This window comes from Macaca thibetana, chromosome 5, assembly GCF_024542745.1.
Source record: "Macaca thibetana thibetana isolate TM-01 chromosome 5, ASM2454274v1, whole genome shotgun sequence".
In the NCBI taxonomy this organism is placed as follows: domain Eukaryota; kingdom Metazoa; phylum Chordata; class Mammalia; order Primates; family Cercopithecidae; genus Macaca; species Macaca thibetana.
The window spans coordinates 179,231,009-179,245,927 of record NC_065582.1 but is presented as its reverse complement, the minus strand read 5'-3'; the positions used below and the strand labels follow the sequence as shown (position 1 = coordinate 179,245,927).

At 56.0% G+C, this 14,919-nt stretch overlaps 2 protein-coding genes across 3 annotated transcripts in view; both read right to left on the bottom strand.

Annotated features, from left to right (window-relative positions):
• The window catches only part of MRFAP1 (Morf4 family associated protein 1), a 572,854-nt gene that overhangs the window by 341,272 nt on the left and 216,663 nt on the right, over positions 1-14,919 (bottom strand). The window lies entirely within an intron of this gene.
• Positions 1-14,919, bottom strand: part of WFS1 (wolframin ER transmembrane glycoprotein) — a 34,816-nt gene that overhangs the window by 4,976 nt on the left and 14,921 nt on the right. For both annotated transcript variants that reach the window (XM_050792096.1, XM_050792097.1), the window contains exons 3-7: positions 12,420-12,502; positions 10,458-10,602; positions 7,873-8,043; positions 7,280-7,360; positions 3,993-4,141 (exon numbers count right to left, since the gene is read on the bottom strand). In XM_050792096.1, coding sequence (XP_050648053.1) covers positions 3,993-4,141; positions 7,280-7,360; positions 7,873-8,043; positions 10,458-10,602; positions 12,420-12,502 — 629 coding nt within the window. The remainder of the gene's footprint in view (positions 1-3,992; positions 4,142-7,279; positions 7,361-7,872; positions 8,044-10,457; positions 10,603-12,419; positions 12,503-14,919) is intronic.

The window sequence follows — 14,919 nt, the reverse complement described above, 5'->3', positions numbered from 1 at the left end:
CTTATGCAGCATGGTGTGGCATACAAAGCAGGGTCTGGGCATCTTCAGAAGTGCCAGGAGCCTGGACCAACACCAGGAAGTGGACGCCTAGGGGGTGGCCCCACATGGGGGTACGGAAGCCTGGCTGCGTGTCCAGAGTCTACTGAGGGGCTACGTGACACAGCCAGGCTGGAGCACCGACAGACAAGAAGTCGCAGCTGCACCCTATGAGCTCAGGGCCTCGGGGAAGCACCAGCCCCCACAAATCCCCTGGGGCAGGCTTTCTCCACCCGGCCCACCAGAGGGCCAAGGAGGCATCCCAGGTGAATGGCAACTGGGTGACAACACCAGAATGTGGCCCTCACCTGCCAAGAGCCTTGGCTGTCAGCTGTGGAGGACCAGAACACCTGGAAGCAACCGGAAGACTGAGTCTTCCACAGATGAGAGGGACAGGCTCATGGAGGAAATGGAAGTAAAATGAGTGTTTGCATGCACATCTACACACACAGACTGAGCCTTCCACGGATGACAGGGACAGGCTCACAGAGGAAACGGAAGTGTTTAGGAGTGTGTGCATGCACAACTACACACACAGACTTGAGTCTTCCACAGATTTGAGGAGAGGGGCAGGCTCATGGAGGAAACGGAAGTGTTCAGGAGTGTGTGCATGCACGTCTACACGTATGGGGTAATATCTCTGCTGCTTCGTATATATTTGTGACAGTCCACTTAATCTCTGTTTTATAACAAGCAAATAAATGATTAAAGCAGCCAATAGCTCCCCCCGGTCTCTCTGGGGTCAACAACCTTCTCCACGAGCAGAGAGGTGCTCACACTGCCAGGAGATGGCCAGGGGTGACTAGGGAAGACCAGGCACTACAGGGTTTGAGGGCATTTCCAATGCTTGCCAGAGAGCCAGAGGGCATTTATGAAAACCAACCTACTCCAGGGTTTGTCTGGGGCGAGCCCCTGGAGTATGACGCCAGGCCAGCCGGCTAAAATCAACAGCTAGAAATGAGTCAACATGTGCGTCAGCCGGCAGGCTGCTCAGTTAATCCCTGTGTGGGGGCCTTGCTAACAGCAGGACAACTAAAGGTGGCCTGGCCCGCCACTGCTTACCACCACTGTCTCACGCACGACCGCCATGGTAGCAAGGGGGTGGCCTTGGTAAAAATTAATCTGAAATCCCGTCTTACTCAAAGTCATGCACATTCTTTTGCCTAGAGGAACACATACAGCCACCTGGTTGAGAGGGCCTTTAAAAGACAAGGAAGATTTTAGAACATTATGTCGGATGGCATCTTGCCTCTGCTCAGACAGTGTGGAGGGGCTGGCCATCCACCTGAACTCAATGACCAGGGAACGATTCTCTTTTTAAAGCCCCAATTTCTGCTCCCTGCAGTGTCCACTCAAGACCCTCCTCTGACATGGGATTAAAAAGTTCAGTCTCCTTTTCTGCAGAGAAGGTTCAAACAAATGCAACTCCTGAGATGGAAAAAGAATGAAATTTTAAAAATGAGTGAGGAGTCTGCTTCTATGAATAGAACACTGCAGAGCTCTCGGTCTGGGCCCACGGTGATCAGCCCTTCTGCTGCCACGAGAAACCAGGAAGCAGCATCACCACACAGGTGGCCGAGCGGACCCATGAAGAACGCGGGCTGCGGAAGGGAGCCAAGACGAGATTCTGCTCAAACCTGTGGGCAAAAATGTTCCCGTGTCGGATTTTCCAATTATGTAATGTTAAAAATGTTCGGATTTTCAGATATGATGAAGTTTGTTTTCAGAGGATTTTATCTACGATGACAGCTTGCACCTCCAGGCTCCAGAAGAGAACTGTGTGGAGTCTGGAACATTCTTTGTGGGAGTAAGCCTGGCTCACAAAGAGGCATCTGCCATTTTCACTTTGGGTGAAGACCTCCCTGTTCTGCAAACGGCTACTAAAAGCTGGGACAGCTCTCAGCCGGGGAGATGCTTGTGACGATTCGTTACCTCCCTCACAAGAGACTTCTAAGAAGACAAGCCGCAAAGGAATCAAAGTGCTCTGACAGCTTCAAAAACCGAAGCGAATCGGAGCCTTGTTTATTTCTTGTCAGAATAGTTTAAATCTCTCCCTTCTAAAAAGGACTTTCAGGCTGGCTGGACACAGGGTCTCACGCCTGAATCCCAGAAGTTTGGGAGGTCAAAGTGGGAGGCTCACTTGGCCCAGGAGTCTGAGACCAGCGTAGGCAACAATAGTGAGACCCCATCGCTACAAAATTGTTTCAAACAATCGGCTGGGTGTGGTGGCCCATGCCTGTCATCCAGCTGTTTGGGAGGCTGAGGTGGGAGAGTAACTAGAGTCTGGCACGTTGAGGCTGCAGTGAGCTGTGACCCTGCCACTGCACTTCAGCCTGGGCAACAGAACAAGACCCTGTCATTAAGTAACAGAAAAAAATAGGACTTTCAGGTGCTACACAATATTGGACTCACCATCCATAAATAGGTGACATAATGCATCCAAACAGGATGCATATGCGAGGAGGCATTACTATAATAGTACTTACACCAGACGGCATAAACTGGGACACCTGGGCCATGGCCGCCTGGCCCAAGGGTCTTCTCCAAGTTGCCCTTTCACGTGTGACCCTCACTGGCATTTCGGGAGTGTCTTTGCCAAAACCATGCCAGAACCCCAGCTTCCTCATCTCCCATTAGTAAGGCGATGATGGCACCCAATCTCTGAATATGCCCGCCTAGGGCCAGCTCTGAGCAGACCGTCAGTCAAAACCATGTGCTCGCTTGGTTCAAGCTCTTGGCCATCCCGGCCCACGTCTCAGAACTTCGGCAGACCGGTCAGTGTCATACCCTGGACATACAAGTGGGAGAAGCAGAGCCTTCCACCTGCAACCCTAGAGGACTCACAGCTCTGGGCACTCGGTGGGGCTCACACTCAGACTCATCTGGCTCTGAGTCCCCGGAGCAGGGCTGTTGTGCCTGCTGCTCTCTGGGCTGAAGCCGCTCCTGCAGCACCTGGGTTCCTGCTCTTCCCCCCCCGAGGGTGGGCTTACTCTGACCCTCTCCCTGGCTCCAGGATGGTGACCTTTCAGCCTACTGCCTGCCTGACAGCTGGTGGCCCAACATCTCCTGGTCCTGGCCCTGACTCATGCACCCATCTGAGCACAATGATAGCAGTTCCTTCAGGTTCTCAGTCGGTTCAGAAGACAGAACCCCAGGGTGTGTGCATGATGCTGCCCGCAGGCACTGTGACAACCATCTGCTGGGGGACCCTTGTGCTGGCCTCAGTGGGGATCCTGTGTCATGAGGCCAAGCTTCTGGAAATCCTGGTACTCTCTGCAGAGTGAGACAGGCACACATCTAATTGAACCATGCGAGCTGAACCGTGGGCAACTCTGTGAGAGGCCATAGGGCCACATGGCCAAGAAAACAAGCTGTCAGGCCCACATTGCTGGGCTTCCTCGCTTTCCTCCTGCTGCCCAAGCTGCTCGTGTCCTCCAGGTGTGCCCAATGTCACCCTGCACAAGTGCCACCCACCACGCTCCCACACTGGCCTCACTCCCTGAGCCCTTGCAGGTCCAGGGGCAGTGGGCGCCTCTGCAGGTCCTCCCTGGCCTGATGGACATGGGCACTTTGTTTTGGGGGAAGGCATCCACTCTGGACATACACGGAGAAATTTGCTAAGTGACGAAGTCTAGATGAAAGTCGGCCTCAGCCCGCCCCACCGCCCCCTACGCTCTGCACAGAAGGACCCGAGGCCCCGTGCTGGCCATCCCAGCACTCCTGCCCAGCACCGCCCCTGGTTTCCGAGCCTGACAGCTCAGGAAAGAAAGGCCTCCCTCCCGAGGACACATCCTTATGAGGACAGATGATGTCCCGAGGTACCAGCGGCGCGGTTCTGGGACGCTCTGTGATAGACGAGAACCTCCTCACCTGCGGCTTCCTGGAAGGTGCCCTGCCTAAGGTGTGCGAGTCCTTGGGAGGCAGGCTCTGGCCTCACTGGGGTCTCGGTCACTCACCTTCAGGCGCAGCGGCAGGTCCTCAGGGCTCTTCCCCGCCAGCTCGTCATCATCTTCGTCGTCCTGCAGGAACAGGCTGCTGGGGATGACGCCCTTGGCGTACTTCTTAGTGATCTCCACAAAGTCATCCAGTGCGATGTAGTTCTTGGCTGAAGCATGAGAGAAAACAGCATGGGGGCCCCACACTGCAGCCCCACTGCCGCCCTATCACAGAGCAGTGGGCTGGGGATGGTGGCGTGGGGCCAAGCTAAGAAAGGAGCTGAGTGGGTTCAGGTGGAGGAAACCCTTCCCCGGGCGGCCTGAGGGGTGAGGACCAGGCTGGGTGAGGAGGAAGGGGGCAGGTTTGCCGAGTGCCAGCCTCAACTCCTGGCCCCCGGCCCCTGGGTGTGCTGTCCCCACCCCAAGTGTCCCTCTCTGCCTAGCTCCTCATGCCTGGAGGCCACTTACCCACACCTTTCACCCAGTTCACCTACCAAGCCTCACAACCTGCATCTCCAGTGCATGCTGACTCCCTCCTCTACCTCCAGCCAGCGTGTGGCTTCTCACAGCACAGGTGACAAGCCGCCCTGTAGGCCAGCACCCTGCCAACCTCTCCATCCAACACGATCTGCGCCCCCAACCCCTCCGTTCAACATGATCTACCCAGGGCCTACTGTGCACCTGCTAACCGCTCCATCCAACACGATCTGCACCCCCAACCCCTCCGTTCAACATGATCTACCCAGGGCCTACTGTGCACCTGCTAACCGCTCCATCCAACAGGATCTGCCCACACCTACTATGTGCCTGCTAACACCTCCATCCAACATGCGCCCTGCCATGGGCCGACTTACCCCTCCATCCAACATGTTCCACCAAGAGCCTGTTACGTGCCCACTGACCCCTCTACCCAACGTGATCCACCGAGAGCTACGCGCCCACTGACCCCTCCATCCAACATGATTCCTAAGGAGGGAATGAGGCCCCTGAAGGACCCCAGCTACCGTGGGTGAGATGGTGTCCAGGAGGGCCTCCATGGGAAGGATGAGAAAGGAAGGACCATGCTGGGGCAGGGCAGAGGGAGACAAGCCAGGGTGCTGCAGAAACCCTAGGGAGGAGACAGGCTGCATCCAAGATGGCAGCCGTGATAGTGGGCGCTGACAGACCTCCTAATGGATCAGCTGTGTGTGCAGGAGGAGAGGAGTCGGGGCAGCACCCAGATGTAGCAGCAGCAAAGAGAGATGAGGCAGCTTGGGGGGCCCACACAGGTGGCAGGTGGCACAGGCCTCAGCAGCTCACTGTAGACACCCGAGCTGTGAGCTGACCATGGGACAGCCAGGTACAGGAGATGTGGAAGGAGCATGGGCAGGAGGCAACCCGGGCAGGCTGGGGGCTTTCGGGTTGAGGATGGCGTCTGACACACAAGAGTGGTCACCAAGGCCACCCACACATTTCCCTACCAGGGCACAGTCCCTACGGGAAGACCCTGGTCCCCACAAGGAAGGCCCTGTCCTCATAGGATGAATACCTCGGGCAGGATGTCCTGTCCTGAGAGACAGAACATGAGTCTAGGGACCCCAAGGAGTGGCCAGGGTGGCAGCAAGGGCCCCGGGCCTGGCCGGGCAGAGGCTCTAAGGAGAAGAGCAGTCATTTTTGCCCACGCTGCCGACGGACCAAGTCAGACAAGACAAGAAGTGGCTGAGCAAGGAGGTCACTGATGGCCTGGACGAGCCGCTTCGGTGGAATAATGTGGGAGAGGCCTGAGAGCACGGGAGGGGGGACGAGAGACGGGGACGACAGACGCCTCTTTCTGGGAGTTCTGTTGGAAAAGCGGGCAGAGAAACAGGTGATGCCTGATGGGAACGTTCTGATGGAGGGGAAACAATGGGGGTGCTGGGGTCCTGTCCCTGAGGGCCTGGCGGAGGGGCCCCCAGGCTGGCAGTGCTGACTCCTAACTCACCCCCAGCAACAGAGACTGGGCCCAGCAGCGGGTGTGCCCGGCTCACCACAAACCCCTGTGGGAGTGGGAAGTGAGGTGGGGTCTAGCCTCTGCCTGCAGTGCCACCCAGGATGGAGACCCAGGCTGGGCTGCTCCTGCCCAGAGGTGCCTCCCTTCAGGACAGCAGGCACCACGCCACCTCAGTGGCAGGACACTGTCACAGCCTCTCTGGTCCTTGGGTTTCCGAGTCACAGATTTCTTCCCATTTCCATGTGAGGCGTTTCTTTGTCTCCCCCAAATGGAGCAGGAAACCCGCAGCCCCAGCACCCATGCCCGCCCACGCAGAGGCAAGGGCTGTGACCACACCCTCTGGACAGTTTCTCACTGGCCCAGCGGGAAGGTGGGATCTGTGCTCCCACCTGTACTCTGCCCTACACGCCACAGAGGCTCCTAGGACAGGCGACGTCCTTCAGTCCCCTCGTCTGATCATCTCGCTGTTCAGAAGGGAAACTGAGACCCAGAAAGAAAAATGAGACCTGCCCATGTCACAAGAAGAGTCTGTGGCAGACCTGGGTCTTGGCCCAGGCCCCCACTGATACTGAGCCTCCGAGCCCCCCGCCTGTCTATCTTCTTCAGGACAGGAGCTCCCGGTGCCTCAGACTGCCGAGTCTACCCCACATGGATGGAAGACAGTGAGGCTGGCCAGCTGCACCTGGAGGATGTGAAGTCTCTTCTCATTCTTTGACCACAAACATCCCAAAGGCACCCCCAGCTCAGTGTGCCCCAGAGCTCTATCCCCCCACCTAGGCTCTGCCCGCTCTGTTCCCTGCCTACCTACAAAGGGCCTATGCTGGGGCAGAGCCCCTTCCACACCCTGCTGGGTCTCCTGGGCCTTTGCTCATGCTGTTCCCTCTGCCCCGAGCCCCTCCCCTAACGCCCTCCTCATCCTTCCCCACTCAGGACTCCCCCGCGGGTCCCCACCCCCGGTATTTCCCTGTCCAGGAGGGACTGGCACATCATGGTTTCTGTCCTGTGTCTGCCTTCCCTCCAGTTCGTGCACTCCAGGTGGGCAGTGTCCACTCCCAGCATCCAGAACACTGACCCCCAAATGGACCGCCTGAGATCCTAGCAGGGCCAGGATGGGGTCCCACAGGAAGGAGAGGTCACCCTGCAGGCGTGGGCCGGGACGCATGGGTGAGACGGGGCAGGCCAGGATGGGGTCACACAGGAAGGAGAGGTTGTCCTGCAGGCGTGGGCCGGGAGGCATGGGTGAGACGGGGCAGGCCAGGGAGAGGTCCCACAGGAAGGAGAGGTCACCCTGCAGACAGGGCCAGGAGGCATGGGTGAGACGGGGCAGGGCTGCACTCACACTCGCTGCTGACCAGGCGCTCCAGCATCCGCCTCTGCTTCTGCAGGGACTTGGGCACAGGGCCTGGCTGCACCCCTCCATCTGCAGGGGACAGGGTGGATTAAGAGTCAGACAGGCTGACCATCCCCTCGTGCCCTGCAGCCCACCAGAAACTGACGCACTGTTCCCAGGGCACACCAATTCCAGGGGCGTCCTACGTTCTGGGGATCACAGGGCCCCAGGGCAGGCAGTGCAGGGGCCACCACACCTCTGCACCTCCAGCTGCCAGGGTGGACTCCACACCTGTAGTGTGCTCCCACTTGGTGATGGACACGGTCCGTCCATTGGTAGACGTGGTCACAGAGCACTGGGCAGAATACCCTCTGGTTTGTTCAATGAGTGAGCACTGGAGCCAGGGCAGATGCTGGCAAAATGCCACCCACACACCTCCCCACTAGGGCATGGTCTCTACAGGAAGGTTCTGGTCCCCTGGTCCCCACAAGGAAGGCCCCTGTCCTCACAGGGAAGGTCCCGGCTCCCGTGGGAAGACCCAGCCCCTGAGGGAAGGTCCTGGCCCCTGTGGGAAGGCTGGCGCCCAGGGTGAATCCTCGCACCGTGCTCGTTGACCTGGCCGACATTCTCCAGCAGCTCCGCCACGGCCACCTGCTTCTTCTTCTTGGGGTTGAGCTTCCAGTACATGACCAGGGCTGCCTTGCGCACGGCCCTCTCCAGGTCGGTCTCGGAGGAGAGTTGCCTCACTTCCCGTTCATTCTCGGATGTGATGCCTGAGGGACAGGATGTGGTCAAGGCCTTGTGTGCCCTGCCTAGAGCTTTCAGTGCCACTCTGACTCCGCCAACTCTGCCTGGAAGGCTGTCGAGGGAGACTCATACAAGGTGTCAGGACCTGGTTACCAGGGAAGGATGGATGGACACCTGGCCCAGGAGGACGTCGCACCATGCCCCTGCCACGTCCACTCTCCAGCTGGGAGGCCAGGCTGGTCTTGCAGCAGACAGCCCCAAGCGCACCCTATGTGGTGGCAGGAAGGAGGCAGCCTCTTCCTGTTCCTCCTGTTCCCGTTTCACCCTCCCAGAAGGTGCTGCTCTCCCCCTCTCAGAGGTGCAGACACCGAGGCACAGGCCTGTGTTCTGGCTCACCCAAGGTCACACATTCAGAAAGAGGCAGAGCTGTGTTGAACCCACGGTGGTCTCACTGCAGTCACAAACCTGGGCGCACTGGCAGGGCCACCCCTGTGTCCACAGACCTTTCCTCTGTCTCACACACGGCACAGAGTTTCCTCTGTCTCACACACAGCTCAGCCCTTTCTAAGGAAGGCTTGGACAGCAGGCAGAGGGAGAGCAGGTTTTACTGCTGGTCTGCGGCTACCCTCCTCCCTTTACCCTCAACAGCCTGGGACGCCCACACAACCCAGTAGAGGGCAGGAGGACTCGCATGGAGATCCTTCTGAACATTTCCCAAATTTTCCACGTGACCATGTATTTCTTTTCAAATCAGAAAGCACAACTGCACATCAGAAGGTGTGTGCAGCTGGGGGAAACACAGGGGGCCAACCAGCCTCCTCCCTTGCACGCTCTGCTCCAGCAGCCTCTGGGGTATCCCTGGCTCCTGCCAATGAGCCGTGTGGGCCGCCTGAGCCCCCTCCAGATCATTCCACCTGCTCTGGAATCAGGAGGCCAGACTGGTGAGAAATTCTGGCTAACAATGCCATTGTTAGTTTTTTCAAAACTGTCAGTTTGGTTTTCAAAGAAAGACTCTGTATAGTAAATGTAACTCTTAAAATATTATGATACAAGCTGGCTGCAGTGGCTCACGCCTGTAATCCCATCACTTTGGGAGGCCAAGGCGGGTGGATCACCTGAGGTCAGGAGTGTGTAACCAGCCTGGCCAACATGATGAAACCCTGTCTCTACTAAAAATAAAAAAATTAGCTGGGGTGGTAATCTCAGCTACTCAAAAGGCTGAGGCAGGAGAATTGCTTGAACCACAGAGATGGAAGTTACAGTGAGCCAAGATCACGCCACTGCACTCCAGCCTGGGTGACAGAGTGAGACTCCACCTCAAAAAATAAACAAAAAACAGAAGACAATACACCAAAATATGGGAGCTGCTTCTGGGCTTCAAGGTTATGAGTAATTTGTATCTTTATGTGTTCTACATATTCCAAGTTTTCTATGATAAGCATAAAATACTTATACAAAGGTATCATTACAAAAAACACCTTTGTGACACCCACTTTCATCTTTCCCTGAGACATGGAACCTTCAGGAAGCACACTGCCCCACGGCACCAGGGACAGCCACTTCCCTTGCACAGGACAACGTCCTAACTGAGCACCCGTGGCCTGAGCTGCATCCCTTTCCTCCCCTGCCTCTCTGTTTGAAAGAGATTATCTTTGAGGGGTCAGCCTGCCTCCTCCCAAAGTGAGCACACCTGCCCAGGTCTGCGTGGGCCCACAGCCCCTCAGCTGGTCCGCCCAGACCGGATGGACGTCAGCTCAGGGGCATGGGCTGCTCTGACTGCAGGTCACATCACAGTGTCCAGCTTTGCCTCAGGGAAACTGCCTCTCAGCTGAACCCAGGATCGATGTCTCCGTTTGGATCAGAACCCAGCAGGGAAGCAGGATGTATAGTTACCACTTGGAGACACCAACACAAGCCAAACAGAATGAAAATGGCTTGGTCTGTTAAATATCCCATGTTAGGTCCAGAAACAGTGTCTAAAATGACAAGGCCACCAGCAAAACAGAAACTGAAATTTCCCAACAGCATCACCGGCATTAGGTTTGGTAAGATTTTAGTTGTTCAGTTAGCAAGCAGCATTACAAACTGCTCAACCCTCCAGAGGCTGTTCTTTTTATTTTTTTTGAGATGGAGTCTCGCTCTGTCGCCCAGGCTGGAGTGCAGTGGCTGGATCTCAGCTCACTGCAAGCTCCGCCTCCCGGGTTTACGCCATTCTCCTGCCTCAGCCTCCCGAGTAGCTGGGACTGCAGGTGCCCGCCACCGTGCCTGGCTAGTTTTTTGTATTTTTTAGTGGAGACAGGGTTTCACCACGTTAGCCAGGATGGTCTTGATCTCCTGACCTCGTGATCCGCCCGTCTCAGCCTCCCAAAGTGCTGGGATTACAGGCTTAAGCCACCGCGCCCAGCCTCCAGAGGCTGTTCTAAGCCTCAGGCAGACCCACCCTTTCTGTCCGCCAAGCACCGGCGAAGCAGCTTCACAGCCTCCCGCCGGCCCTGCTTTGCGGCGAGGACCAGCCAGTCCACAGCAGTGCAGCTGTTGAGTTCTTCATCCGTGTCGCCGGCCAACTGCAGGTAGTGCTTCCCCACCTGCAAGACAGATGCCAGTCAGCCTCCAGCTTCTCAGACCCTCTCCCACCCCATGCTCCCAGCCAGCCCACCTCCTTTCACCCACTTCCCTTTGTCACCCAGGCCAGGAAGGAAGGGGCGGAAATGGGGTTACACCAAGCATGTCCACTAGGCTAGGCCCTACTGAGCCTCCGGCCACTCGCTCCTCCTCAAAACAAGGTGAGGAAGGTGTGGCCACCCCATCCACACAGTGAAGGAGTCATCACGGGCTCCGACTGGTACAGGCTCTCTTCCTTGAGTTGCTCCTGCCTGCCAAGGCTTACCATCAGTGCATGGAAATCAGAACCATGACTGGGTCCTTTACACCTCTCAAAACAGGGGACCACAGAAAGCCAGGGCTGGAGAGAGGCCAGCTAGCCAGGGGTTGGCACTGGCCCCCTGCCTGCTTTTGCAAATAAAGTTTTTTTGAAATACAACCATAACCACTCATTTGCATGTTGTCCATGCTGCTTTTATGTGCTCCACAGCAAAGCTGAGCAACACGAGGAATTGTGCGGAGTCCAGAATATTCACTATCTGGCCCTTTGCAAAAAAAAAAAAAAAATCCTGCTAAAATGGTTCAATCTTCTCATTCTACAGATGGAAAAAGTGAGGCCCAGGGCACAGAGAGCCCATAAAAGGGCTCACTACGCTCCCCCAGCCTCCAAATGCCTGGGCAAATGGATGTCGGAGGAACTTTTAAATACAATATGGCTGTGAGGTCAGGAAATAATTTTTTTTTTTTTTTAAGATGGAATCTCACTGTGTTGCCCAGGCTGGAGTGCAGTGGTGCGATCTCGGCTCACTGCAACCTCCACCTCCTGGGTTCAAGTGATTTTCCTGTCTCAGCCTCCTGAGTAGCTGGGAGTACAGGTATGCACCACCATGTCTGGCTAATTTTTGTATTTGTAGTAGAGACACGGTTTCACCATGTTGGCCAGGCTGGTCACGAACTCCTGACCTCAGGTGATCCACCCGCCTCGGCCTCCCAAAGTGCTGGGATTACAGGCGTGAGCTGCCACGCCCGGCCAGAAATTCTTCATTTATAGTTTTGCATTGAAGCTTTTCTCCTCCTTAGGGAGAAGAGGGGGCGGGAAACTGCTCAGGATAACTGTGGTCACCTGCTTGAGTCCTGTGCAAGGGGAGAGAGTGAGGTGGGAAGAACTTGCCTCCACAGAGGACACAGGACCCCCGGCTACCTCCTGTCTCAGCCTGCTGCTGGCTTCTCCCCTTACCGTAATTCAAAATTCAAAATTCAAAATCATTGTATTTCTGTCTGTCTACTTGGGTTTTTTGGGTCTACTTCTTCCACTAACCTGTCACCCATGAAGACAGGGCCACATCACGTCCCCAGCACTGGCACAAAGCCCAGCCCGTGGCTGATGCTGAGTTAACGGTCATTGCTCTGAGGGCCCTGTGCACACAGCTAAAAGCCAGGTGAAAGGCCAGTCAGGGAGACAAGAGTGTGCAGCATACACAGTGTATGTTGGGGGGTGGCACAGAGCAGGCAGCTGCAAGAAGCCAGGAGGTCATCCTGGAGGAGGTGATGCCCAAGATGAGGTGTGAGCTGGACAAAAGGGGGAAGAGCGCTGCTCCCCAGAGGGGTGCCAGGAGGAACACTGGCACAGTGAACATGGGCACCCCACCAACATGGGGCTCAAGCGGGGTAGGGTGCATCATGCTGGCTCCTGACCCCAGTCTCAGGCACCAACACTTCTCTGTGGGCTGTGGAGCTCGTGGCCAGGCCCGTTGTGCTGGGGGCAGCGTCCTGAAGTCCCCGCCGGCACTGCAGTCCTCACCTCAGTCTGTGCCTTGGGGTCCCCGGCCTTGGCCCTCTCCAGGATTTCTTCAAAGGGGATTTCCACGTCTCCTTTTGTAGGCCCTTTAACACAGAAGAAACAAACACACATGTCACAAAGCCAACTTTGTCGCTTGTCAGAAGGACGGAGGGGACGGCAGGAGGCTCTTCAGATCTGCTGCTGCTCATCACCTTCAAATCCAGGCCAGGAGTACAGAGAGACACACACACAGAGAGGGAAGATGCCCAGAGAGTCACTGTTTGCCTTCCGATCACAAGCAGCCCCGAGCAAGGTGAGCAAACTCTACGCGGGTGGGGTGGTTCAACAGCAATTCGAAGTTCTTGGGGTGGGAGGCACGGGAAGCAGGGGAGCACAGAGCCAAGTCCCACCATCATGCCCCTCGGCTTAGGCCTGCTCTAGCTGGGGCTCTAGAAAGATCCAAGGACTCAAGTTTGACAGCCCATGACCTAAGGAATACAAAGAACCTGCATCCAAAGCCCAGCACCCCAACAGATCAAGTTCATGTTTTCCATGATCGTACCAACATAAAACATATTTTTTTGGAGATTATAATCAGTGTATATACATCTTGATATTACCTTTTCCTTCTGAAGAGTGAACGCCTTAGCCTGTTCGAGCTGTTATAACAAAAATATTAATACCATAGACCAACCCTGGTGGCTTACAAACATCAGAAACGTACTCCTTTCAATTCTGGAGACTGGGAAGTCCAAGATCATAGTGTTGCAGACTCCGTGTCTACTGAAGGCCTGTGTTTTGGTTCCGGTCTTCTGGCTGCGTCCTCACAGGGTGGAAGGGGCAAGGGGGCTCTCTGAGGTTTCTTTTATAGCGGCACTAATTCCACCGTAAAGCCATTGCTCACGATTCATCACCTCCTAACACCATCGGACTGGGGGAGAGGATCTCAGCACATGAATCTGGGAGAGACACAAACTTTCAGTCCACAGCAGTGGATTGTCCTCTGGTTTCCCACGATGCGCTGCAGTCAGTTCACCGTTTGGGTGGCTCCTAGATCTGTCAAGGAGACATAGTCAGGTTACTGGGCCTCTCCGCTCCTCTCCATCAGGTCCGTAGGTTGCTTCCGATAACCTCTTGTTTTCTCCAGTGGTGCCATGAACCGTTTCTTTTCTTTTGGGAAGTCATTTTCCTAGCACAGGTTCTCCAGTTGAATTGTTAGACCAAGGGTCCAAACATCAACTACAGTTCGTGCTGTATGTTACTTCCTAAGAAGTTATCTGAATGTATAAAAGCATCACGCAGTCTTACCCATTTCACCCAAGTGTGCTGACAGTGGGACAGGCTGCATGGTTCCCAGTAACACCACACCGAGGACCAGCCTTTCTGGTCCAATTCTCCCAGGGCCTTCCCAGAACCATCCCATGCCAGGCTCTGAACCGGCTCTGCAGCACCAAATGCTGCCTGGCCACTGCCTTCAGAGGACCCAGGTGTACAGGAGACAGGACTCCAGTGGGAGACAGCATGGGACGTGGCCAGGTGCAAAGGCAGAAAGGAGGGGTCACACCCAGTTTGCAGAGGGCAGAGGGAGGCTGGGACAACTCAAAGTTGTAGGCGGCAGGTGAGGCCCTCACAGGTGAAGTTGTGTGGGTGAGACACACATTTGCAGAAGGGAAGAATTAGATGGATTCTTTACAAGCTCTTGTGGTCAGGCAGATGCACTCCAGCCCTCTGGATGGGCAACTTGCCGACACAAAGGCCCCTATCCCTGGATGCCCCTGTCCCTGGATACCCCTCTCCCTCGATGCCGCTTTCCCTGGACACCACCCTCCCTGGTCGCCCCCCTCCCTGGACGACCCCTCCTTGAATGTCCCTCTCCCTGGACGCCCCTCCTCCTGGACGTAACTCTCCCTGGACGCAACTCTTGCACAGAGTTTCGGCCTCAGCTTCCTTGCTGGGGTCCTCAAGGACGTTGCTCAGAGATGGCATCAGGTCCCGCAGGGCAGCCCTTTTGGACACCACCCTCCCCAGAGTCCTGAGACCTTGATGCTCCCTGAATCCAACAAGGGTAATTCTCCCTCCTTGCTGCCGTTGCCCCGCGAGCCCCCCCGCGTGCTTTCTGGTTGCAGGCTCAGCAGCAGGCTCAGCAGCAGGCTCACGATTCCTAGAGGAACTGCAGACACAGAGCCTGCAGGCATCAAGGCCATGGGCCCACACAGCAGTGTGAGCGATCACAATGACACAGACCCACGTGTGGGTCCACGCTCAACAGTAAGGTGCTGTGTGACCTGGTGCAGGTCACATCACTGCTCCGAAGCAGCTTCCATCTGATCGTTAACATCAATCTGACAGGATGGTTTATGATGAAAAGAGATGCTTTGCAGTGAGTGGTCCAAAGTTGCTGTTCACAAGAGGAGGCTTTCTCTTCCCTCCCCACTTCCCCAGGACACCCCAGGGCCGTTGCTGTGCTTCCCACCACAACGCCAGCACCTCTCGCGAATTCAAATCTCTTTACTTGACGAAG